Raw genomic sequence first — 24,806 nt, forward strand, 5'->3', positions numbered from 1 at the left:
GGGGGGGGGGCGGGGGGAAGAAAAAAAATCGAACCCGGCTGAAAGTCCTTCTCCTTTGCTCCCTGTTTTCTCCCGTGCAGCCAGACATTGTTCTCCGGGAACGTGGCTTGGCTGCGCTCCCCTCCCAGCACCAGCACGGCTCTCCAGCGGGCCAGAGCCACCACGGTGCCGCGCTGGTGGGCTTTGCCATCACTCCTTTGCATTTCCTTTTCCATCGAGTCGGCTTTGTCGGTTCTTTTTCCCCCGCCTCTGACACGGCGTCACCTCCTGCGCTCCTCGGCGAGGGCTCCGCGGGGCCGCAGCCGGCGCCAGCCCCGGGGGCTGCAAGGACAAGGACCCCCCACACTGTCCTGGGCTGCTGGTGGCACCAGGGAACGGGGACAGAGCTGGCGTAAAGGAAACCAAAGGGAGGACACGGGACAGCGAAAGGACCACTACTTCAGTTTCCTAAAGCCTTCGAAGAAGCTGCTTCGGAAGAGGGGAGCGGCTTCACCGGATGGGAGCGGAGCGAGCCCCCGGCTGGGAGCGCAGCTCTGCGGGGAGCGGCAGGGAGATCGTGGGGGGCGAGCAGTGGCGATCCTGCCGGAGCCAGGCGGAGCAAGGAAAAATCAGGAAGGAGAAGGAAGGGAGAAGAGGGTTTCCTCGGCTGCGGGGCGGCCCAGGGCAGCGGGGCGCGGGGGGCTATTTGTAAGGCCGGAGGAAGCTGGAGACTTTGGAGCGCAGGAGTTTGATGAAGGAGCGGGGCAGCATCTCCTTGTGCTTCTCTGTGTACTTGAAGTAGTTCTGGGGGTGTGCCAGCACGTCGAAGAAAGCTTTGATGAGCTTCTTGTCCTGCAGGGAAGCCGAGCCAGAGGGAGGTTCAGCATCCTCCCCGTGCTCCCCTGAAGCCCCAAGTGCAAGGAGAGCAGCAGGCATCCCCGAAAGGAAGGATGCTCCTGCATCCCCCACAGCCCTGGGTAACACAGACTTGGGGGCTCACCTTGAGGATCTCCTGGTGGTTCTCGGAGGCGTAGAGCCTTCCATCCCGCACGATGTCCTCCACCAGCTGCTCGTAGTCCTCTGCCAAAAAACACAGGGCATGAGCTGCCCCTTGTCCCCAAACCTCTGGCCTCCATCCTTCGGTCCACTCCCCCCAAACACACAGGAGGTGTGAACTGGATCCCAAACGGCGGGGAGGAGAAGAACCAGCGTGCTGGGATGGCATTTCCATCCCCGTGCTCACCGTCGTAGGTGACATAGGGGATCTGGAAGCCCCGAGCACTGTTGGCCTCACTGGTTTTGAAGTTGATCCAGAGCTTGCGGGAGCGGGCGGTGAAGGCGATGGGTCTCTCATAGGTCTGGCAGGTCTCGTAGGTGGTGATGGAGGATGGGGAGGCTGCAGGGAACAGCAAAGGGACACAGGATGCTGCTTGCCCATCAGCAGAGCTACTCCCACCCTTTACTGGGTCAAGGGTGGCATCAGGGATGGGAATTGTCCATGCTGGGCAAGGCTGAGTGCCCCCTAACCCTCATGTTACCAGGAATTGCTATTCCTTCCTTGCTCTGGAAAGCACCAAATGGGGCATTTAACCCCCAAAATCAAGGCTGAGGCCCAGGTGTGCAGCCCAGCACAGAGATCCAACAAGACACCGGGATGGCAGGGTGCTGCTCATCTCCCCACTCACCCTATTCCCAAAACTCCCCTCCTGCTGCCTGGGCATGCACCTTTCTCCCTCTCTGCCAAAGCCCAGCCTTTTCCTCCCCAGCTCCTCCCCTGAGCACCGCGGCCAGCTCGGTTACCTACAGTTTTTCCGCATGACCAGGACGTCGCCGCACTCATCCTCGGAGGGGAGGAAGATCTCCGGCACCACGATGAGGATCTTGCGCTTGGGCGGGGGGTTGATGTTCCAGGTGCACTCGATGTTGGCGGGGTAATTGCCAGGGTAGTTGGGGGACTCGATGTAGCCCGTGTACTCACCCAGCTCCCCTCCACACTGCCGGTCTGCAAGGCAGGGAGACCAGCTCAGCTGGGAGCCAGGGCAGGGGACACTGAGGGGGGGAGTGTTCCACTGGGCAAGAGGGACAGTGTCCCACTAGGCACCCCCGTGCCTGCCTGCATGCACAAAGCACTGAAATGACCCCAAACTCTGCAGGACTTTTAAATACTTTTGAACGAGGACCCCACACCTGTCCCCCCCTTCTGTTGCACCCCAGCTCGCCTACTTTTGCACTGGGACACCGAGGTGGAGCCGTCGAAGTCGGTGGTGGTGTTGCCAGGGCAGGAGATGCAGTAATTCTGCCGGAAATCGGGCTGGTAGGTGCCCACGGCGCAGCGGATGCAGCGGTGCACGCTCGTGTTGTAGTAGTGCCCAGGGGAGCACTGAACTGGGGGGTCAGGGAGCACAGGGGGCTGTGTCAGCTGCTGGCACAGCCCTGCTGGGTGGCCCCGTCCTGGGGGCCAGCTGTGACCTACCTTTGGTGTCGCAGTCCTGGAAGGAGAGGGCTCCCTCGTGGCGGGTGGTCAGCCCCCCGCCGCAGGGGAAGCAGAGCGCCCGTCCCACCTCGGGCTGGTAGGACCCACGGGGACACGGCTGGCAGGGCTTGAAGCCATCAGCAGAGTGCTGCCCAGGGGGACACTGACCTGCAGGCACAGACATTGTTCGGTCCTGGCACCCCACATGCCTGGTGCTCTCCTGCCCCATACCCAGATCCTCCTCCCCCTCAGCCTCGGCAGCACCAGTACACCCAGAGCAAGTGCTGCCCTTCCGGGGGTCCCCTCTAAATAATAAACACCCAAACCAGCAACTCCTGTGAGCCCTGGGGATGACCAAAACTTTCCTGTCTGCTGCCTAGTGGTTGAAATTGCAGCCCTGCACATCCCGAGTGTGCCTCGAGCTGCCCTCCTTACCGGTGCAGCCGGTGATGTTGGTGGCTCCTATGGGTCCGAAGGTGTCTCCGCGGGGACACAGCCCCGAGTGTGCCTCGAGCTCCCCCCGTGCCCTCCTTACCGGTGCAGCCGGTGATGTTGGTGGCTCCTATGGGTCCGAAGGTGTCTCCGCGGGGACACAGGTCACAGGAGAGCTGCCCCTCCTTCTCCTGGTAGGTGCCGGGGGGGCAGGGCACGCACTGCTCCGTCTGCCCGTGGTAATAGGTTCCCTGCGAGCAGCTGACTGAGAGCCGGGGGGGACGTCGGTGATGCTGTGGGGGCTGTCACCGCCGGGTCCCCTCGTCACCCCGCCACGCTCCTTACCACACTTGCTGGCCAGGCGCTGCTGGCCCGGCCCACAGCTCTCCTGGCGCTCCGGGGCCACGCTCAGCTTCCGGGCCACCTCGTACTCCATCCCTGAGAAGCGCAGCAGGAACCGCTCCTGGTTGATGGATTTCTTCAGGGCTTTGATGGCCGACTTCAGCTTTTTCTCCACTCTCTGTCGCAGGCAGTGCAGGTTGCAGCTGGCTGGGTGGTGCAGAGGTGGAACAGGAGGAAACAGGGATGCAGTAAGAAGGGAGGGGTGGAGAGGGAAGCTCAGAAGCATTAAAACCATCCCCAAAATGCTCAGCTGCAAGTGCTACCCAGCATGTGCCAATCCAGTGCAAGACGAGGACTGGTTTATCTCTCCTTGCTGCATGGGGATGCCATCGTGCCCCTGATCCCACCACCTTGCCTGCACCCAAGATGGGTCAGGCCAGTGCTGTGCCCACCTGTGATCTCCTCGGGCTTGATCTCGGCCTCGAACTCCAGCGTGATGCGTGTCACCTCTTTGCTGGGGGAGTTGCGAGCCCGGCGCCCCTTCCCCTTCTTGGACGAGTCGCACTTGAGGTTGACGAAGGTGACCTGGCAGTCAGAGCACGGTGCCGAGCCACCTGCACGGGGGGGGATGGGTCAGCACCCCATCCCTGCTGGGGCACAGGCACCCCCACCTCCCCTCCACCACACCTCACCTTGCGCCCCAGCCTTCCCGGCCTCCTCCTGCTTGCCCTTGGTCCGGGGGTGCAGGTGGCACTTGGCATCCTTGATCTTGAAGGAGGCTTTCTGCTTGACGGGCGCAGCCACAGTCTCTGAAAGAACAGGTGGGTGCTCAGCAACCTGGCATGGCCCAGCTAGGCTGGTGGGCACCCCAGGAGCCCCCTTACCGAGGCACTGCTGGCTGCTGTTGGTGGGTCTGTGCTGGCTGCCCTGCCGCAGGACGGGGGTCCCACAGCTCACCGTGTAGCTGCTGTCAGACTCTGTGAGGGAGTAAGGGGAGTTGGCTCTGCCAGGGTGATGCAGGCAAGCTGTGCTGTGGGGGGATGGTGCCCAGCACCCTGCCATAGAGATCCTGCACCAGGGACCTGGCCTGTGGATCTACACCCAACAGTGAGCCCTCCTAAGCAACAGCATCCCTCCCTCCTGCACTCTGGCTGTGTAGCCACTCCTCCCCTCTCAGTTTAGCCATGCAAGGAAATGGGAACCCCCCTGCTCATGCTGGTGGTGGCACCAGTGCCAGTACCTGGCAGGAATCGGGCCTTGGAGGTGCAGGAAAGGGCACAGCTGTCCTTCTTGCCCATCTTGTTGCAGGTGAGGGTGGCCCGTGGTGGCACCGAACCTGGCAGGCACTTCACCAGCTCCAAGGGACAAGCACCAGCTGGTGATGACAATCAGGGATGCCCATGGCTGGCACAGCTCAGAGACCCCAGAAACCCCCACCCTCCAGCTCATGGGGGATTCACCAGGCAGGAGAAGGTGCCAGAGCGTAGCACAGAGACCCCAGCCTGGCATCCCAAAGCCCCCAGCTCCTCCAGCAGCCCTGCTGGCTCCTGGCCTGACGTACCCACACAGTCCTTCTTGTTCCAGTGCAGCTTGCAGCCAGCAGGACAGGTGCACTGGTAGCTGCCAGGAGTGTTGATGCAGCCGAATTTGCAGCCACCCCGGTTGATGCTGCACTCATCGATGTCTGTGGGGACAGAGGAAGGGGCAGTGGGTGAGGGGCAGTGGGTGAGGGGCAGTGGGACCCCTCAGCTCTGACACTGAATCACTGCATTGTCTCAGAGCTGGGATTCTGGATGGATAAATCCAAGCCCAGCTGGGAGAGGGGGTCTGCACCTCAGGGCATTTCCAGCGGTGCCACCTCCCCACAGCTGTGCCAGCTCCATGGGGATAAGGGACAGCTCGACTCCCGGTGTCCCCAGGGGCTAGGCAGGGAGGGGTGCAGCCCATCCAGGCTGGGCCCACCCCCAGCCCCTGGTAGGCTGGGGGCACAGCAGATGGAGCCGACATGGAAGCACTTAGAAAAGTGCTCAGTCAGCCCTGGTTGCTCTCTTCAGCGGGGACCCCCCGGCCTGAGATGATCCTCCAGGTCAGGGATGGAGCTGCCCCTGCCAGCGCCCTCCCTGCCCAGCTCCCCCTCACACGGTGGGAGCCATCAATCCCTTTGCTGCTGGGCCACCTCAGACATCCCCAGGGGCTGTTCTGGCTCACGCTGACCGCGTAGTTCGGAAACATGAGGAGGGTCGCTGACCCCCGCCCGCCGGGCAGCACTGGAGCAGCCGGGCTCGTCACCCCGGGCCGCCGGCACCGCTGCCACAACACGCTCCGGCAGCCCCTGCAAAGCACGTTCCATCCACCTCCCGCTTCCCGGGCGCAGCACGCCCCCGCCCTTGGGAGCTATCTGCCTTGTGAAATTTAAATCAAACCCTTTTGATGTTCCCCTTCCCACCCCGTCACAGCTCCCTGCCAAAAACGCCGGGGATTTCTCCCTCTCTCCCGCTGCAGACAAGTCGCAAATTGTTCCTGTCGCTCTGTTTGAAGTTGCAGACACCAGCGAGTCTGGCTGTGAGCCCCGTCCCTGCCCGGCCTCAGCCCGGGGTGTGCGTGGAACCGACCTTCCCCACGGGTCCTGGGGGTGGGCAGTGTCCCCAGGGGTCCCCCAGCAGCCGCACCGCGGCGGTGACAGGCTGCCAGCAGCCAGCCAGCCCTACCTCCGCAGTGGGTGAGCCCGTAGAGCGTGTAGCCCTTGTGGCAGAGGCACTGGAAGCTGCCGGGGGTGTTGATGCACAGGTGGTCGCAGGTCCGGTCGAAGGAGCACTCGTCGATGTCTGGAGGAAGGGCAAGGGGAGGAGGTGAGAGCTGGCACGGCAGAGGGGCTGTCCGGGGCACAGGACTGTCCCCTTCCTGCTCCAGCAGGCTGAGGGCTGTGCTGGGATGCTGTGGAACCCTGCACTGGAATCCTCCAAGGGTCCAGAACCAGATTGCTCTGGGCATTCAGTACCATTCAGTACAATTCTGGGCATTCAGGACCATTCAGTACAATTCTGGGCATTCAGGATGCTCCAGAGCCCTGTGCTCCCTTCCCCAAGCTCCCTGTCACCCACTGCACAAGCACCCCCCTGCCACAAGCTCCTGCAGCCCCTCTGCACCCCAAACGGGCCAAACAGGGCCAGCACCCTGTCCCTAGCACGGGAGGGATGCAAGAGCCCCAGGCTGCTGCCCAGCCAGGGCAGGGAGGGATCGGGAGGATGCCAGGAAGGGATCAGGAACGCTGTGCGGGCAGGTCCTGCCCCAGGGACGGTGCCAGCAATGTCTGCTCGGCCCCGTGGGCACCTCGCCGGGGCAGGGAGGCCTCGGTTGGGAGGTGAACCCAGCCTGGTGGGCCGGAGCATCATTTCATTGGCTTCATTAAGTTAATTGCTGCACTCACGTCAAACTCCCGGAGCACAGAACCTGGACGGAGATGAAAGCAGTGGCAGCCCCGGAGCCTGCCAGCCCCCTCCTTCCCCGGCCCTGTGTTTTCAGGAGGCAACACTCAGGCTCATGCACACCTGCGTGCTGACCTCGGCCGTGGGCTGCGGGGGCAGCAGTGACCTGCTGGGCTTATGGGAGATGTGTAAAAGATGTTGGGATAGGGAGAAAAAGGTGGAAGTGCCTGTGGAGTGAGCAGGAGGAATCTTCTCCCCATTCCTGCCCTCCAAGAACTGGGAACCCTGGCATCTTTCTAATTGCTGGCTTTAACTCTGCAAGAGCCCACAAGTTCCCAGCTCTGAGGCTGAAGGGCTGAGCCCCAAAGCAGAGCCTGAATCCAGCACTAATCCCCTGAAGGATGTATGCAGTGCACAGGAAGGGCCAGAGGAATGAGCAGCTGGGGCAGCACTTCTGCAGCAGCAGCCGTGGGAGTGCAGGCAGGGGCAGGGCAGGGGGCCTGGGCACTCAGTGCCCCTTACCTTGGCAGTTCCTCTCGTTTATGAGCAGCTTGTAGCCTTTCTTGCAGCTGCACTCGAAGCTGCCCACCGTGTTCCTGCAGATGTGGTCACAGCCGCCGTTGTTGAGCCGGCACTCGTCAATGTCTGGTGGGGACAAGGGACACCCAAGGGTCACACCCCGGCTGGGATGCACGGCCAGGAGAGCCCAGTGCTCTCCTCTGGATGCTGTCCCCACCATGAGCAGGACAATGGAGCCCTTTGGACTCTGATGGTCAGCAGGGGAACGTGGCTGACGTGGCTTGTTTTGCCACTAATCAAAATTTACTGTTAGGAAACAACCTCTGAAATGGAAGGAGACCAGGAGGAGGCAGCAGCCTGCCCTGTCCCTCCATCCCCCAGTGCTGGGGCAGCAGCTCTGCCTCGCTGGGGCTGAGGTTTCTTTTTATGACTGTGAGGGAGCAAGCTGTAAACCTGCCTGCAGCCATAATAAAACCCCAGACACAGGGGACGTGGCTCTGGGTTATTGCACATTGCTGGAAACTGCAGAACTGGAGAGGGGTGGATGCTCTGATAAAATACCAGGGACAAGGGGCTCTGGAAGCAGTCAACAGGTAGACAGGCAGCCAGAAGAGGGATAGGCTTTCCTTTCAGCAGGGGTCAAGTTCTAAGAGCTGCCAAAAGACACAATGCAGGCACTGGCCAGCCCTGAGGGGGGCAAGTTTGGGGTGCAGGGAAAGCAGCCTGGACTGCCCTCCTGGCAGGGACAGGTGGGGGGCATGCTGGTGGGATGTGCAGCATCTTGGGGTGTTCTCCCCCATGTGGGACCTGGTGCTTGGACCTGGCTGGGCAGTGTCCCAAGAGGGACCTGTGCATCTCACACTCCCAGAGCAGGTGTGCATTCCCTGCACATCCAGCCCTTCCTGGGGGCAGCTCAGGCAGTGGGGAGGAGTGAGATGGGACAGGACCCCCCTAGCCCCAAAAGGGCTATGCCACTGCCTCAAACTTGACCTGACCCCCTTTTCCTCCTCCCCACAGGCTTCCCAGGGGCACGGGGCCAAGCATGGTGCCTGCAGCAAGGCATCCCAGTCCCTGTGCAGGGGGGTGATTCCTGTCCCCACCACATGGATGCAAACACCGAGCCAGTGAGCACCGGGGGCAATGTCCAGCTGAGCTAAACCTGAGCCTTTTCTGAGGGCACTGAGGACACAAAGGGGGCCTGAGGCACCCAGGGGTGAGCAGTGAGCCCCCAGCCCCACTCACACCCACCTACCTTTGCACGTCTTCCTGTCGGGCTGGAGCATGAAGCCCATGGGGCAGCTGCAGTGGACGCCGGTGGCCGCGTCGTGACACTTGCTGTCACAGCCCCCGTTGTTCACAGCACACGTCTCTGCATGGCAAGGAAGAGAAAGGCTGGGGTGAGGGACTGCTGTTCAAAAAGCTGGGGGAGCCACGCCACCTAGATGTCCCCCATGCCACAGCCTGGGAGTGGCAGTGGGTACAAACCTCCCTGCAGAGCCCATGGAAACCTCCCTTGGCTCTCACAGCGCAGCAACGAGGCCACAGAGCCATGAAATGATGAACACATGGGGGCTGCTGTGCCCCAAAACAGGGCCTCGTGGAGGCCACTTCGGCAGCTCCAGAGAGGGGGAATTCCATTTCCCAGGGACAAAGTCAAAGCACTTGTGCAAAAGCAGCCAGACACAGGTCCTGCCAGGCTGCAGCTCCCAGGGATGTGAGTGCACAGCCCCAGTCCCCTGGTGGGGTGGCAGGGGGGGTCCTGTCCCCCTCGCTGTCACCAAGCCACCGAGCCACAAAGCCACGGGTGACCCTGTGCTGTCAGTCCTTGACTGTCACCCACTGCTCAGGCACGGTGGCTGGTCCAGTGTCTCAGGCTAATTTGGGAGACACATCATATAATTAAAACACACACTCAGAGGCAGGCAGCATCAGTGGAAAAAAAACCCAATTGAAAAAAAAAAAAGAGCTAATTATTTCAGTATTATCAAAGTCAGCTGTTGCTGGTAGGACTAGAAGGGACACTAATTTAAATGAAACATTTTCAGCTTGACAGCTTCCCTGTGAGATCAATCCTCAATTTCAACCCTAACCACCAGAACAATGGTTTGAAGTGCATTAAGTTGTTCACAAAGGATAATAAAATATTCCTTTCAGAAGGCTGGTTGCTTGGATAAATGAGGCATTTGGGCTTCAAGGAACCCAAGATGAAAATGCCTTGAAGAAATTCCTTGGAAAGAGCAAATCCCAGGTTCTCCTGCTCTTTGCAAGCGCCGCATGGGGCAGGAATGACTGAACCATCCAACCATTCGCCGCGGGGCCCGGGAGCTGGGATCGCTCTGTGCTCCTCTTGCCACTGCTATTTTTATGATGTCCCATAATAAGAGAACAAAAGGGACCATTTTATGAAATTAATCGCCAGCACAATTACAAAACCTAACGGCAGGGGAAGGATTTCTGCAGATATTATTCCTCCAGCCAGGTCCTCGCGCTTCTGGCCCAGCCGTGCCAGGGACACGGGGCGGGTGACACCGCCCCGGGGAAGGGAAACTTTCTGAAAGGCCAGTGAGTCATTTGTCTAACGCCAGCCTTTGTTCCAGCAGCTGATGCAGAAGCAGCCCGGGGAGGATTGATTTAACAGGGTCACCGCTGAGATGAGACGATTGGTTTGGCTCAGGTGCTGCTGCCAGCGGGATGGAGCTGGAGAAGCAGCTGCAGGAGCTCTCCAGAGAACGTGGTGCCCTGGGCATACTGTCACCGTGCTCACAGCCTCCTCCAGCACTGTGGCACCCCACCTGGCTGCTTTGCACCTTTGGGAATTTCACCTGAGATTAAAGCCAGTCCCACCCTGTGGCACTGCAGCTGACCAGGGTGGGCATTGGGAATGAGCTCAGCACGGCCAGAGCACCACTGCAAACCCCTCTGTGAAGGGGGGGACACTGTTCTGGGTCTGCAGAAAGCTTGGAGGAGGCTGCTGGGGTACCTGTGAGGCAGTGGAGGTTGGTGGCACGGGGCTGGGCCCCGGAATTGCCCTGGGGAGCAGCAATTGTTCGGCGGAGCTGGCAGCCCAGGGCTGCTCCCAGCCTGGCGTGACTCACCAGCCACACAGGGCTTTGGTGAGGCCTCCATCGCTCAGGCAGGGAGAGGACAAAGCTTCACACACAAACACACACACTCAGACTCTTCTCCAGCCTCCTCCATCCCAGTGTCACTGCCTGACTGCTGTGCCATGGCACTCCTCGCCCTGCTCAGCACCCTCAGTGCTGGTGACACTCTGGCCTCACCTCCACCTTCGGAGAAGTGACAATCTCAGAAGGATGAGAGCCCATGAGCCAGAGGGGATAACAGCTGGGCTGGCTGGAGTGTGGTGATGGCACGGATCTGGGTTTCCCCCTTCTCCCACCCCTGTGTGAAAGGCTCTTCAGAGCCCCCCAAAAGCTGCAGTCTGTGCTCCCTGTGCTGGTGAGCTGAGCTCCCACAGCTCCTGGGTGTGCCAGGAGTTTTCCTGCACCCAGCACATCCAGGAACAAGATTCCAAGATTCCCCACCATGAACAAGTTGCTGCACCTTCTGCCTCAGTTTCCTTGGTGGCAGAGCAGAGGCATCACCTTACCTTTGTGAAGGGCTTAGAGACCCCAAGGGGATGCAAATAAATCCCTGGGGAGGTGCCCAGCCCTGTAAAGGGCCATTGCTGCAGCTCTGGGCTGAGAGCCACTGTGTGTGGCGAGGCCAAACCCTGGGACACCCTGAAGGTCCCGGAGGGGACCATCCTTGAGTGGGTGGGCTCTAGGAAGGGATAACTGGGAATGCACAGCGCAGAGATGGGCACAAGCATCCCCCTCCCCACCACGCAGCTGCTGGCAGCCCACTGTGAGCTCCTCCTGGGTGTGGGGGCAACCACTGCCACAGCCACTGGAAAGCAGATTGTCACCCCTGGCACCGGGCTGGATCCACCAAAGCAGCGTGAGAGCCCCGTCTCATGCAAGCACAGCAGGGGGAGGGTTCCCTGCTGCCCCCCAGCCCAGCTCCAGGCTGGTTTGGTGGGGTTTGGAAGCAGCAGCGGGGCAGGGTTAGTGAGACATGCGGTTAGAGCAGCAGCTCAGCCCCCGAGCCCCGCTATGATCTCCAGAGGAGAGACCATCTACGGTTAGACCCCTTCGCAGAGATAGAGAGAACAAAAATATTTACCATTAGAAAACGTCTCAAGGATAACGTGTTGCTGGAAGTGTCTCTCCCCTGTTTAACATTATAAAAAAGTGATTTAGAAACAGTGTCCAGCAGGGAACTTGGTTGGTGTCACACATCAATGAGTTCAACTCTGCTGCATTTCCAGCCTGGTGGAAACTGTCCCTTTGGGCTTTTTTCTCTCCCACCTCCCAAGCATTCCACTGAGTCCCTCAGCCTCTCCAAACCCCCTCCAGCTGTGCTGGGCTGGTTGGAGCCCCATGCGAGCGGGAGAAGCGCGTTATGAGGAGCGTTAGTGCAGCCTGTTAGTCTGGGGAGCCGGGTCCTCGCCTGGCTGCGGACAGAACCAGCCCGTGCCAGGGCAGGTGGCGATCCCTGAGCACAGCCACGCAGCCACGGGCTTTGGGAAGGCAACACATCCCGCCTGTGGCACTCACACCCCTCGGATTTAGCAGCCAAGCCAGCAGCGAGCCCAAATCCTGGGTGTGTTTGGGCTGCTCAGCCTCAGCCGTGGGTCAGTGCAGGTCCAGAGCTCCCAGCACTGCCAGCCCCACAGGGCTGGGGAGCGTCGGCGGTGCCGCCGCAAAGCGCCTAGGCTGGGTCAGGAAATCAGCCGTAAAACTTGAGCTGGGTTTAGTTTCCTTCTCCATCTAACTGTATTTCTTCCCTGTCCACCCCCTCCTGCTCCACCAGGGCTCGCCACAAGTAGGGGGTCAGCAATAGCCTTGCTGCACCCCAAATGTAGGTGGGAGGGAGCTGCAATGATGCCCTGGCTAATAAATCTTCCTGGAAAGCCAAAATCTGCATCAACTGTGACAGCTGTTTTTGCATCTCCCCGCGGGCACTGCACCCTTGGCTGCTGGAGGGCTGTTTTATGTGCTTTTTTTTAATACTGTTTTTTTTTTTTAAAGGCTGCTTTTGGAGCATAAATATAAATATATAAGGTCATTGGCTTCCCCTCCCAGCTCCCCCCCTCCCCCTCGTGCCTGCAGACATGTTGGGAGCCATTAGTGATGGCCCCTGTGCTTAGAGGCATGTTCCTCATTATCTGCATTTTTAAAAGCAGCAATAAAAAGCAGAAAAATGAAAAACACCGGCCGTGGCCTAATGAAACTGTCACTCAGAGGGGCTGATCGTGCTTCCTGCCGCGTGGTGTGATCTGAAGGGAACCTGGACCAGGGGCCTGTCCCGGCAGCCCATCAAACACACCGCGTTCAATTTCAAAGCCCATGGCCCGGGGAACGACTTTGCGTTTCCCCTCACTGGAAACTTTATTCCCCTTGAAATGATGAAATATTTTGGAGGAAATGGGGAAGGGGCGGTGAAGGGGGCAGTGTGGATGGGGGGAGGGCTGTTTGCTGTGCCCGAGCCATAAAACAGGAAAGGCTGGTTATAAATATCCGAGCAGGTACCTCGGTGTAAATCTGCTGGCTGGGCATCCCCACGGGGCAGCTGCTGGCTCCAGAGGCTGAAGCACAACCCCTTGGTGTTCCCACGGTGGGGCTGGGGAATCCCCCAGGGAGTGCAGGAGCTGGGCAGGCCCCTTCCTGTGAGAAGGGATTGCAGAGCCTAAAGGCATGAGACAGGCGTGGTGTGGTGGTGGGCTTTGGTCTGGTGCTGCTCCTAAAATCCTCTAGTGCAGTGTTTGATTTCCCCTGGAAAGGCGGACAAGGGGAGAGCTCACAGGGGTGTGCTGCCTCTGGTGGGAGATGCCTCCCCAGCAAGCACAATGCAGGGCATGGGGACAAAGAGGGAGACTTTGGCCAAGGACAAGAGGATGAGTGGTTTTGGAAACCCCCAAATCCCACCCTCACACGTGTGGTACGCAGGGTCTGAGTGCAGAGACCACCCTCCCAGCAAACAGACTGCTCTGAAGCTTCCCCCAGATCATGAGATGCTTTGGAGAGCTGCTGCACCCCCACACCCAGCAGGTCAGGGGCATCCTTGGTCCCAAACCTGCCCAAGTCAGACGCCGCACGCAGGGCCCCTCATCCAGGAGGAACCCACCAGCTGACACCCCCGCGGTCCTGAGCTCCCTGCTGGAGGAGAGCTCCCCACCCAGGAACAGCGACAACCCCCTGGGAGTGTCCTCAGAGCGGGGACAGGACGCAATGGCTGCGGGAACAAACAGGAGAACGGCGGGGACCAGGGGCTGGGAGCGCCTGCCAGTAGCCAGGAGGGATTGGGATCCACCCTGGGAGCAGGCTGGGGGACAGCAGTGACATTAAAGCAGCAGTGAGCTGATGAGAGGAGGGCTTTGCTGGGGGCTCAGCCCCAAACACCCCTCGAGCTGGCAGGGAGCACCAGGGGCTCAGGGGGATCCTCTGCCCGGAGGACGGAGCCGTCTGTGGAAAGCACGAAGGGTTTTCTGTTCAGGCACAGCAGGGACACGGGCAGCCAAAACCTCTCTTGCTTCCAGTTCCTTTTTCTTTTTCATTTTGCAGTAAGAACTCAAATGTCTCAAGCAATTGTGGACTTAATCACTCCCCAAATATAACATTTTTTAAATCAAAGCAGCTGTTAAACAGCACAAGCATATGAAACCAGTAAAACTTCTATCTCTGCTTGATGTTTTACAATTTGAAAACACACACAGGAAAAGGACAATTCTGGGGGTGGTTGAGTTGTCAGGTTGTTGGGGTTTTGGTTTTGGTTTTTTTTTTTTTTTGCAAGACAATTGTTCTTGAGCCAAGGCCCCACAATACCAAGTTGGAACAGATTGCTGTGGGCAAACCTGCCCCCTCCACATCCCTCCTCAAAAGCTGCCAGCGACAGCAACAATTCCCAGCATGAGGACATCCTCACAGCTCTCTCTTCAGCAGCACAGAAGCAGGCAGGGACCCCTGCTCACACCCCAGCACATCAACCTGTCCCCAGGTGTCCCCTCAAGCACCACCAAGATCACTTGTGCTTCCTGTGGCTGTGCAGACACATCCCTGCACCCTCAGGTTCTGCAGCATCCCTCACACACGTGCTGAGCTTCCCCGGTCTCAGCAAAAGGAAATCGCCCAAGGCTTGGGCAAAACCTTCACCAGGCCAAGGACAAGTCAGCCAGGGAGGAAGAGGAGCCATCCCACACCCAGCCCCTGTGAGGGCGATGGCCTGACCCACCTATGCACGTGACCCCGTCCGAGTGCAGCAGGAATTTGACGTGGCAGCCGCACTTGGGCCCCTGGTCGGTGTCGTCGCAGGTGTGCTGGCAGCCCCCGTTCCCGTAGTTGCAGGTCACTGTGGGAGCAAAGCACCAGTGTCACCGTGGCCCCAGCTCCTCTTCCCTGCCCACCATCCATGTGTAGCACACAAAGCTGCCTGGAAACACCTCATCTGTACCCTCAGAGGCTTCCCTCCCTCCTTCCCTTCCTTCCTCCTTCCCTCACAGATAATTCCTAAAGCCCTTCACTTTTCCTGTGGGATCTTAGCACATGCAGGCTGCTATGTGGTTTCTCATGTCTTCCCTCTGCATATCTGCTAAATGCCACCAGTGGAGTCCAAGCAAAAGGGACTGGTGGTCTGCTTGACCCTGACCCTGAATCCAGTGCTGCAGGGGAGGGGTGAAGCTTTCCTGAGCTTTGGAATGACACAGGATCTTTTGGGAATCCCTGCCAGCCCTCCCCAGAGGGCAAGGTGTGCTATTCATTTAGTTTAGGATTAAACCTGCATTTCATCAGCGATTTTACACATTTACTGCACACAGCAAATGAGAAACAAAATAAAAATAATTGCATAAACACACACATATCTATTTAATAACCCTGGCACTGCCAGTGGGATGCTGGCAGGAGATCAGAGAGCTGAGAGCACCACAACCCCCAGGGAGAGGATTCCTGCGCTCCTCACATGCCAATTGCATTCTCCTCGTTCACCTCCCCTTTGGAAAGTGAAACACTGGGACAAGAACAGGGGAAGCTGAGCCTCTGGGACCCCCTTGAACTGCCATTTCAGCCTGGTCATGTAAGGACACAACATCCCAGAGCAAAGGGGGCTGCCAGAAGCATCAGGGCAACAGAGCTGAGCATGCTGAGCTTCAGGCTCGATGAACCAACTGCTACCACGGGGTCAGGGCTTTGCTGCAGGGGCAGGAGGTGCCTGTGCCATGGGGACAGGGTTAGGGGGTCCCTGGCAGGTGGTATCCCCAGCCCTGCAGTGCTCCTTACGTTTGCAGTCCCGCTGGTTCTTGGTGAGCTCAAAGCCGGGGCGGCACTCGCAGGCGATGCCCCCTTTGGGGGTCTCCCGGCAGATGTGGGCACAGCCATGGTTCTTGTTCATGCAGTTCATGCCTTCTAAAGGAGAAAAGGAAGCAAAGAAATGCTCCAAAAGCTGCTGGCACTGGTCAGCAGTGGCAGAGGGACATCTGAGGCGGGATGGGATGGGGAGTTGATGGCAGTGGGGAGAAACCTTGTCAATGAGGATCTTGTGGGGACAGGATAACCCTGGCCAGCTCCTGGCACAGAGCTGCTTGGGAAGGTGGACAAAATCACCTGGGAGCCTTCAGCCTTTGATTCCCTCCCACCTTGGGTGAGACCCTGCTCCCACATCTCTCGGTGGCTTTAAACCCCACTGAGCTCAAGACCCAGCACCTGCATCCCTGTCCCCAGCAGGAACCACCCACTGTGGCACCAGCAGGAAGGAGCAGCCAGCTCATCCCTCCTGGACACGCAAGGGATGGGGTCACAGGAGATGCCACTGCAGCTGCTCAGCTGTCCTGGGCAGGGTGACATTCCTGGGGAGCTGGAGTGACCAACACAGCTGGGAAGGGGGAAGGAGGAAAGCAAAAACACTCAGCTGGCTTTGCCAAGCAGCAGAGATAAAAATCAGCAGAGACAAAAAAAATCTCTCATTTCCTCCTATTTTGGCTAAGAGATTGCTCCAGACGGCAACAATTTAGAGTTGATTCCGAGATGAAGGGCTCGGTGCTGTGCAAGACCTGGCAGGGAAGATGTGTCTCAAGGTGGTGTGAGGACCTCCAGGTCCTTCCATTTATCAATAAATTCCTCTGGGCATAGGATTAATGTCCCTGGCTCAGTATTGCTGTGCCTGGACAAGGGACATGTGGGGGTTATGCTGCAGGACATTTATCACCTCTCCCAACATGCCTGCCATAGATTCACTTTCAAACCTGCCACACCAAGAACCCAGCAGCAGCAGCTAAACCCAGGCAGGAGAGGCCAGAGGTGACAGACCTGCCTGATAAACACAGGGATGGAGGGTGGCCCAGGGCGTGGAAGTGCTGAGCACTGACCTTCAGGGCGCTGGATGCAGGTGTGCTGGTTGTCACTGAGGAAGAAGCCCTCCCGGCAGAAGCACTCGTAGCTGCCCATCATGTTGACACAGGTCTGCTGGCAGCCACCGTTGCCCTCTGAGCACTCGTCCAGGTCTGCAGAGGGAAGGTGGCAGGGGGTGAGCACAGCTGTTTGGCACACCAAGGGGATGGGGACTGGCTGGCACAGACCTGCTTCCCCCCAGCTGGAAGGAAGGGGAATGCTTGACAGGGTGGGGGATGAAGGCAAAGCCCAGCAGGAGTGGGTGCAGGGATCATACAGCCTCCCTGACTGATGGCCTCATTTTACAGAAGGGAACAGCAGACCACAGAGAAAGGGCTTTTCCTTGTCCCAGAAAACCCAAAGCACCCAGGATGCTCATCCGGGATGCTGGCTGCAGCCGGCCCCTGCTCCCAGCCCCTCAGAGCCTGTTGCCAGCTGGGGATGCCTGCACTTCATTAGGAGGAGCTGGGAAACCTTAGCCCAGAGCAGGGATAATTACTTGTAAGGAGACTCACATCCCCTGCTCTGCTGCTCGGCTGCCCTCACACCTGTTTTGGTTTAACAAGCCAAGGCTGCAAGGGGCTGAGACGTGGCCCCGTGACAGCAGCAGTGCCCTCGCCCCAGGCTGCTCCTGCTCCAGCCCTGCAAAACCTGCATTTAATGAAGACTAACTGCCCATTGCTCTCTCTAGAGCTTTTTTGGGGACAGTGGTCTAAGCTGAACTCACCAGTGCCCTGAGGTGCCAGAGCAACCAGGATGCCGGGCTCGGGCAGAGACAAATCTGTGCCGTGGCCGCCCCTTGCCCCCTGTGCCCGCGGTGCCGGGGCTGGGTGATGGTGTCAGGCTGGGAAGCGAGGGGCCCCATGCCAAAGAAAACGTCCTGTGAACTCGAGCGTTGCAGAGCCACGGCTGAGGGGAAAACTGAGCCCCGGCAGCATCACCGGGAACGCCAGGAGAGAGGCTGAGTGACAGCACGGCCAGGGGCTCCCGAACAGCCCCCTCCCCAAACAGCACAGCACACACCCACATCCCTTGCTTTTGGGTAAAATGGATGGACAGGTGGATGGATGCCCAAGCAGTGTGGGTGCCTCGCACTGTGCCCCAGCCCCTGGCAAGGCTGAGGGTTCACTAAGAATTATCAAGGCAGGGCTGCAGCTCTAGTTGGAAGTGGCCAGGCAGCAGAGCCCAGGAGCACCCCACAAACTTGTTGTCTTGGAAAGGAGGTGTTGAAAACACCCTCTTACCCACAGGGCAGCGAGGCTGACACCTGGGCTGCAGCCAGGCATAAAGGGACATTCTCTGCAGTGGCAGGAAGATCATGGCTTCCTCCAATGCTCATCCCAGCCAAGCTATGTCCTGCAGATGCCAATAACCCTCCTCAAATCCCCCTGCTTAGAACAAGGGCTTAATGTTTTGCAACTTCTCCTTCCAGCTCTGCTCAAAAATGAGGAGGCAGCCATTCAAACCCGACGGCTGAAATGAGACTCCGCTTCTCTAATACCTGTTTTATTAAAGGCAACAGAGATGGGCAGAAGCCAGCAGGGCCTGTGTCAGGACAGGGGCTTGAATTCCTGTCCTGGTTCAAAAGGTCGCCCAGGATGGGCAATGGAGGGGCCGGTGGACTCTGGTGGGCACATACCCTGACCCTTCTGCAGCTCAGCTCCTGCCCATGGCACTGGCAAAGCCTGGGCACAACACACTGTTCTACTTCTCTTTCTTTTGACTCAAAGGGGATGCAGGCAGGTTGGGTCGAGATCAGAGATAAGATGCTGGGATGAGCTAAGGAAGGGCTCAAGGTAGGAGCCAGCATGCTCCCCCCAGATCCCTGCCTGGCCGGCTGCTCCCCAGCCATCTCCCTCCCCTCCCACCCAACTCTGTAAACACATGACGTCCAGCTTTCCTTTCTTCTCCTCGGGCTCATCCTCCCCCGGGAGAGGAAGGCAGAGCCAGCCGCCCGCCCGCCCGCGCCTCCTCCCAGCTGTGTAAATCTCCCCCCTCCCCGAGGAGGCTGCAAAGATCCCGGTGATGGTGGTTAATGCAAAGCGTATGTGTCCATAATCCCTTCCCCCCCCTCCTCCTCCTCCCAGTGATGACCTCATTAATGACCCCTCTGCAGACACTAATTGGAAAATAGCATGAGCTGCAGGCAGAGGGGAGGCGGCGGCCCCGTGCCCCGGAGCTCCCACCGCGGATGCCGCGGGAGGAAGCGGGTGACGGGCGCGGGCAGCTCGATGGGCCCCGGGGCTCTGACGGGAGCTTTGGCTCCGCCGCGGCCGGATGGAGCTCGGGGCGGTGGGAAGTAGCAGGGAGGATGCACGGCCGCTCCGTAGGCAGATGCCGGGTTTGTCTTGGCCCGGGGATTATTTATCCAGTCCCTTCGCTGGTTCCCATCCCCACCACCATATTTGCTATTAACTCATCTATTTTGGCAGGTGCAGGGCTGACCTCAAGCACGAGCGGAGCGAGCGGCAGGGCCCGGCTGAGCTGGTTCTGCCCTCGGCAGCGGCACGGAGCTGCTGGCCTGGCTCTTGCCGTGGCAGGGCACGGCTGTGGAGAGCCTGTTCCTCACCCCACAACTCCAGTTTTGCCTCATCTCAACCCACAGAGCAAGTTTTCCTCCCAGCACGGAGCATCCTCCCTTGGCATCACTGCGATGTAACGGGGAGCAACCCTGTCCCCAGCGAGCCACTGCAGCACAGGACATGCCTGAGTGCCACCACGATTCCACGGCTCTACAGCAGATCTGGGGGCGTTGTGTCCTGGGAAGTGCCCAACAAGGAAAGCCAGCAGGTGGGTGCTAAGGTGCTGGAGCAGCTGAGGAGCTGCAGGGGCTGGCATGCCTCACCTAGGCAGTTGTGGCCGTCGTGTGCCAGGCGGAAGCCGTCGTAGCAGGTGCAGCGGTAGTTGCCGGGGATGTTGACGCACTCGTGCACGCAGCCCGCGTTGTCCTCCCGCTCACACTCGTCAACGTCTGCGGAGGAGAAGGGCAGGAGAGCTGCAGGGCTGCCCTAGGTGCTGCCCACCACGGGTGCTGCTCCCCAGCTCCAGCATCTTTGCCATCTAGGTAATGTGCCCTGGCGTCTTCTGCTCCCTCGGCCGATACCAGCAGCAGGTCCTCAGCTCCATTATCACCTGCAGCATCCCTCCAGAGTCTACAAAACCATCCCCACTCTCCCCAGTCTGGATGCTGGAGCCCCAGCTAGCCCAGTGTCTCACAGCTTTCGCTTGGGAACCTCCTGGGATTTCCCAGGGTGCTGGCAGAGCAGCCCCGTCTCCATGGCAAAGCCCTGCAGTGCCTGGAGCACTTTAATCCCTCTGCTATTTGTACTCGGCCCATCCTGACCCTGAACCTGCTTCCAGCTGGGAATTTTTCCCCTGCCCCAATCCTGCTTTTCTGCTGCTGCTGCCCCAAGGAGCCCATTTTCTTTCCATTCTCTACTCAGTTGTTTCTATATATAGATACATGCCTACACCTATATCAATATCTAGATTTACACCTATATCTACATCTAAATTGATATCTACACCATCTATATCTCTGTTTCTATGTCTTATTTTTAAGTTTGTGTTTTATCTGCTAACACACTTCTGCAGCCTCAGGGTCAGAAATCCTGCAGGAAAATAAGCCCAGCTTTGTTTAAAACAAGCTCCATGTGACCCAACCATGTCAGGACAATGGCTGCCAGCATCACCAGCAAGGACAGTCAGAGACCTCTCTGTCCCCATGCACTGTCAACAGGCCAGGAATTTGGGGCAGAAAAGGGGAATAAAAGGTTTACAGTGGGCCAGGGTGAACAAGTGGCTGTTTGGCATGGGCCAGTGCTGACGAGCCACTGCTGGCCTCTGAGCTGCTGGGGCTGTCACCCAGCAGGACTCTGGCTGTGCCACTGGCGTGTCCCTACCTTTGCAGTGCTTCCCATCCCCGGTGTAGCCAGACTTGCAGATGCACTTGTAGGACTTGGGGGTGTTCTGGCAGATGGCATCGATGTGGCAGTTGTCGGTGCCCTCCACGCACTCGTCAACATCTGCAAGAGGACAGGTGAGGGAGCAAAGGGGAGAGCGTAGGACCTCCACCCGTGTCCCCACAGGAGCCACCACCCCAGGTGATGGATCCCAGCAGCCTCTGGCTCCTAAACCAGCCCTGATGATGGGCTCTGGACATGATGAATCACTGGGTCCACTCCCAAACAGCACAACCTGTGTCCCCTCTTGGACATGTCACCCTGAGACTCCCTGGCCCTTTCATGTGTCTGATGATAGGAAATGCTGCTCCAGCACTCCTAGTCCAGGCTGGAGCCAGCCCAGACAGAGGTAAAAGTCTCTGTCTCCAATTAGCTGTTTCCTGAGCCGACCAGGCACCCAAATAATCATCATCACTTTCTATTCTTAGGTGCCAAGGAATGTACATGAATTAGCAGGGACCACACTAAATAAACCTGGGAGCCAGGAGTGAGAAACAGGAGGGAGAACTGCAAAAAACATCAAGGCTTCCACGGGGATATGTACAAAATTTGCATCGTCCCCATCCCCCTTTGCCCCTCAACCCTGTTCTCTGGGGTGCAGTGCTGTGGTACCCAGGACATCACATGCAGAGCTCCACATGCTGGCAACGGCCTCAAGCAGCAATGCCCAAGGGTTTGCTGTGACAGGAGGCTGTGGGAATGGAGGTTTTAATGGTATTTGGGAAATGGAGAAGCCTCAAGCACGTGGAGTGGAGGTTTGTGAGCAAAAGGCTGTTCAGCTGGCTCTCACTGCCTTCCCTGCTCTGGCAGTCAGGGAGATGTGGCGTGTCCTGAAGCGGGCATCCCCTCCGTGACTGCAGTGCCCAGAGATCAGGCTGCTGAGGGGCAGGTGGGGCTGAGCATCACCCACAGCCCCCAGGTATGGGCAGGGCTCCCAGAGCAGCCTGGGCTCCATCTCCACGTGGGGAGCATCAGCCCTGCTCCTGGAGGGATTTGCCTCCACCTCCTCCCACGGGGATAGGAAGCTTCTCACTGGTGAAGTGTGACCTGAGAGTCCCTCCAGCTTCCCTGTACCCCCTCAGGAGGAGCGTGAGGCTTCAAAGCTCTCATCTCCCTTTAAAATACTGCTCATCAGCAGCCCCAAGAACAGAAGTGCTCCAGGAGCTCCCCAGGGACCCAAAACATCCCTGCAGCCCCGCGGGACAGGGGCCACGGCCGCGGGAACCCCAGCCCTGTGGCGGCCACCCCGGCGGCTCTGCCGGGAGATGTGAGTCACCCGGGAGGAGGAGGAGGAGGAGGAGAGCTTTGTCCCTCCATCAGGGAGGCGGCACGTGCCTGCGCATTGTATAAATATTTACAGCCCGCATTCATATTTGTTATTTGACATTAGCCATGGCCCGCGGCCACCACGGCCTCCCTTGGGCCATTAATCACCGGCTGGAGGCTGACCCACCACGGTGGGGACGTCAGGGACTGCACGGGGACCAGGGCCCTGCTCCTGGCTGGCACCTACAGCAGCCATGGCACCACGGTGCTGTGGCATCAATCCCTGCCTGTGCCAGGGCACCCATGGGCCACTTGTCCCTCTGGGGAGCTGAATGTGGCTGTTCAGCATCCCAGTGACTTCACCCCAAGCTCCTGCATCCCTCACTGCGCTCCCAGAGGGGTGTTGGGAGGTGTTGGCACTGGAGCAGAGGGATGTGGGGGGATGTCAAGTGCTGGCCACAATGGGCATGGGAACTCAGCAGCAGCAAAGCTGATGCTGACCCAAAGTCTACTGAATCTGCAGATCCTGGTCCCCTTCAAGTGTTCCCCCAAAGTTATAAATCACCCTGTGATGCTTCAAGTCGTGGTGCCAGGTGACAGTTTCAGGTCTGGCACCCCGGGCACCCACCCTGGCACCCAGGTGGGAACCAAAGAGTACAGACCATGCATCAACCCCCATCTCCTTCCCCTCAAAACGCTCAGAACATGAAGCATCCACCAGGCATAAATCACATCATTGAAACTTTCTCAGCCTTTTGCCAGGAATCTCACTTTTGGGAGAATTTTATTTCCTATTTATTTTTCCTTCTGCACTCTCAAACTCAAGACCACGAACAACATGCATGAGGCACTGAATGCACACTCATACATGTGTAGCATCTTTTTTTTCCTATCTTTTTTCCTTTTTCCCATCCTGTAACTTCAAAAGTTGTCTAACTTTGGAAAGATTACACAGCAGCGAAAGTACAAAAGAAAACATTATCAGTTTTCCACTCTAACTTTTCCAAAGCTAGAGTCATTCTGAAAGGTTACAGGATTCTAAAAAAAAAAAAAAAAAAAAAAAAAGAAAAGAAAAAAAAAGAAAAACCCCAAAAAGTGTGTTTGTGGGAAGAGTGAATAAATACCCTCTTGGGCACTCCAGGAGCCATCCTGGGATTGGCAAAGATCCCAATTTTAGAATGCTGAAATTTTGGCTCCTCCATATCCTTCAGAAATGATGTAGCGAATTAAAGTAAAACACTCTGAAAAACTCAATTTTTAGCATTTTTGTCAATGCAAGCAGCATTTTCCCATGAAAGGGAAGGTTTTCTCTCAGGCCAGCCCATTTTTCCTGCAGAATTTTCTCCATCCAAAAAGCTGCCTGTGACCTCACTGCAGGTGCTCTGAGTTGCTGCCACCATGTGAGAGGGTTCATCTCCAACACAAGTGAAGATTTAAATTTTTTTTTAAAAATAAAAAACCCTTACTGATGCTCCTGCTCCTATCTGCCCTCAGTAGTTCCTCACTGGGTTGTGCCCAGCTTGTCCCCCTACTCCAGGGGTCCTGCTCCATTCAAGGTCCCAAATCCCGGTGGGTTTTTTGGAGAGTTTCCCAGTCCCCCTGCAAACCTGCACCCTCACACCCCCTCCACTTCTCCCTTCCACAAATAATCAAAACCCACTGTTTTTCACCCTAAACCGCCTGAAAGGAGCCCAAACCGGGCGGCGCAGATGGGCACCGGCAATTCTGCACCGGGAATTTGGTTTTCCTGAAGATGTTGGGTCTTGCTGGGGACCACATCTCCCTGGGGCCGACCAGGGCTGCTCGGAGGGCAGCAGCATCCCCGGCTCGGCCACGGCCGGGGGCTGCGGGGAAGGGCAGGAGGTTGCGGCGCTCGCCCCGCGCCTCGGGCCATGTTTTTTATTCCGTTGTGGGTGGGATTTTCCAGCGCTGGCTGTTGGGCCCCGTTCCGCTCCAGCTGCAGCTTTATTCTCCATTTCAAAGGCAGCGGAGGCAGACGGTTTCAACGCCACTGCCATTTCGAGCGTGCCAAAAGCGGGGGGACCGCCACCTCCCCGGGAGCGGCGCGCACCCACCGGGGGCAGAGGGGCTGTGGCACCTCTGTGCCCTGCGGTGTCACACCCGACAGCGAGGAGGGGCATAAAGCAACAGCTCGTATATTTTTAGAGCCTGGATTGAGGCTCTTTTCTCACTTCCTTATGTTGTTTAAAAAAAAAAAAATAAAAGATGGTTTTAGCCCTAGGCTAAAAGTTCTAATAAATATGAGGAGGGGGGGTGAGACAGGACAGCAAAAACTGGCCTGAAAAATCCTAAACAAACAAACCCACTATCCTTTTTCCCCTCTCCTGCAAGTGCTTCAGCTTTTTCTACAAATTAATTTTATTCTTTGTTTTTATATAGGCATATATATTAACAGCCTGTCTGTATGGGGATGTGTGTGTAGCTGTTGGCAGACATGCGGAGTTTCCACTCGGCCTTAATGCCAAATTAAAGCTTTATAACTTCAGTAGCTCCTTTTACCAGGGTATTAATAACCACCTCAGACACTGTGGTGCAGTTTATTAATCATTTGTTCGTCCAGGGAGCTTGCAGGGGTGACTCGTGCTGCACCACAGCAGGACTGGCTCAGGGCATGGCCCTGGGGGGGGATATGGGCCAGGAGAGGGAGGAGGATGCTCTGCAGGGCAGCCTTCCGTGCTAAAGAAGTGTCATCTGCACTCAGGGATCCTGACTCAGGGGCTGGGTGATGTCCTGCTGCCAGGATGGGGGTCCCTGGGCAGGTACCTGTGCTCAGGATGGCTCAGAGGGGATGTGTGCATCTCACCATGCAGTGGAGACCCCTGCACAGCCCCGTGCCCTGCACATCCACCCAGCTTTCCCAAAAGCGGGTGGGACACAGGAGGTGCAGCCCCAGCCCTTGGCCCTGTGCAATGATGGAGTACAGAAGGAGGAGGAGCCACAAGTC

The 24,806-nt window shown here is 58.0% G+C and overlaps 1 protein-coding gene across 1 annotated transcript in view; it reads right to left on the minus strand.

Moving 5' to 3' along the window:
- Nucleotides 1-37: 37 nt before the first annotated feature.
- SCUBE3 (signal peptide, CUB domain and EGF like domain containing 3) overlaps nucleotides 38-24,806 on the minus strand; it is a 40,921-nt gene continuing 16,152 nt past the window's right edge. The window contains exons 4-23 of the mRNA XM_041427008.1: nucleotides 20,516-20,638; nucleotides 19,459-19,584; nucleotides 16,592-16,726; nucleotides 15,507-15,632; nucleotides 14,464-14,580; nucleotides 11,356-11,403; nucleotides 8,423-8,539; nucleotides 7,174-7,296; nucleotides 5,935-6,051; nucleotides 4,788-4,910; nucleotides 3,919-4,035; nucleotides 3,679-3,840; nucleotides 3,230-3,433; nucleotides 2,988-3,149; nucleotides 2,453-2,620; nucleotides 2,203-2,364; nucleotides 1,784-1,981; nucleotides 1,223-1,375; nucleotides 980-1,059; nucleotides 38-831 (exon numbers count right to left, since the gene is read on the minus strand). Of these exons, the coding sequence (XP_041282942.1) occupies nucleotides 682-831; nucleotides 980-1,059; nucleotides 1,223-1,375; nucleotides 1,784-1,981; nucleotides 2,203-2,364; nucleotides 2,453-2,620; nucleotides 2,988-3,149; nucleotides 3,230-3,433; nucleotides 3,679-3,840; nucleotides 3,919-4,035; nucleotides 4,788-4,910; nucleotides 5,935-6,051; nucleotides 7,174-7,296; nucleotides 8,423-8,539; nucleotides 11,356-11,403; nucleotides 14,464-14,580; nucleotides 15,507-15,632; nucleotides 16,592-16,726; nucleotides 19,459-19,584; nucleotides 20,516-20,638 (2,711 nt within the window). The 3' untranslated portion in view covers nucleotides 38-681. The remainder of the gene's footprint in view (nucleotides 832-979; nucleotides 1,060-1,222; nucleotides 1,376-1,783; nucleotides 1,982-2,202; nucleotides 2,365-2,452; nucleotides 2,621-2,987; nucleotides 3,150-3,229; nucleotides 3,434-3,678; nucleotides 3,841-3,918; nucleotides 4,036-4,787; nucleotides 4,911-5,934; nucleotides 6,052-7,173; nucleotides 7,297-8,422; nucleotides 8,540-11,355; nucleotides 11,404-14,463; nucleotides 14,581-15,506; nucleotides 15,633-16,591; nucleotides 16,727-19,458; nucleotides 19,585-20,515; nucleotides 20,639-24,806) is intronic.

The sequence above is a fragment of the Onychostruthus taczanowskii genome, unplaced genomic scaffold (assembly GCF_017590055.1).
Source record: "Onychostruthus taczanowskii isolate IOZ18803 unplaced genomic scaffold, ASM1759005v1 scaffold97, whole genome shotgun sequence".
In the NCBI taxonomy this organism is placed as follows: domain Eukaryota; kingdom Metazoa; phylum Chordata; class Aves; order Passeriformes; family Passeridae; genus Onychostruthus; species Onychostruthus taczanowskii.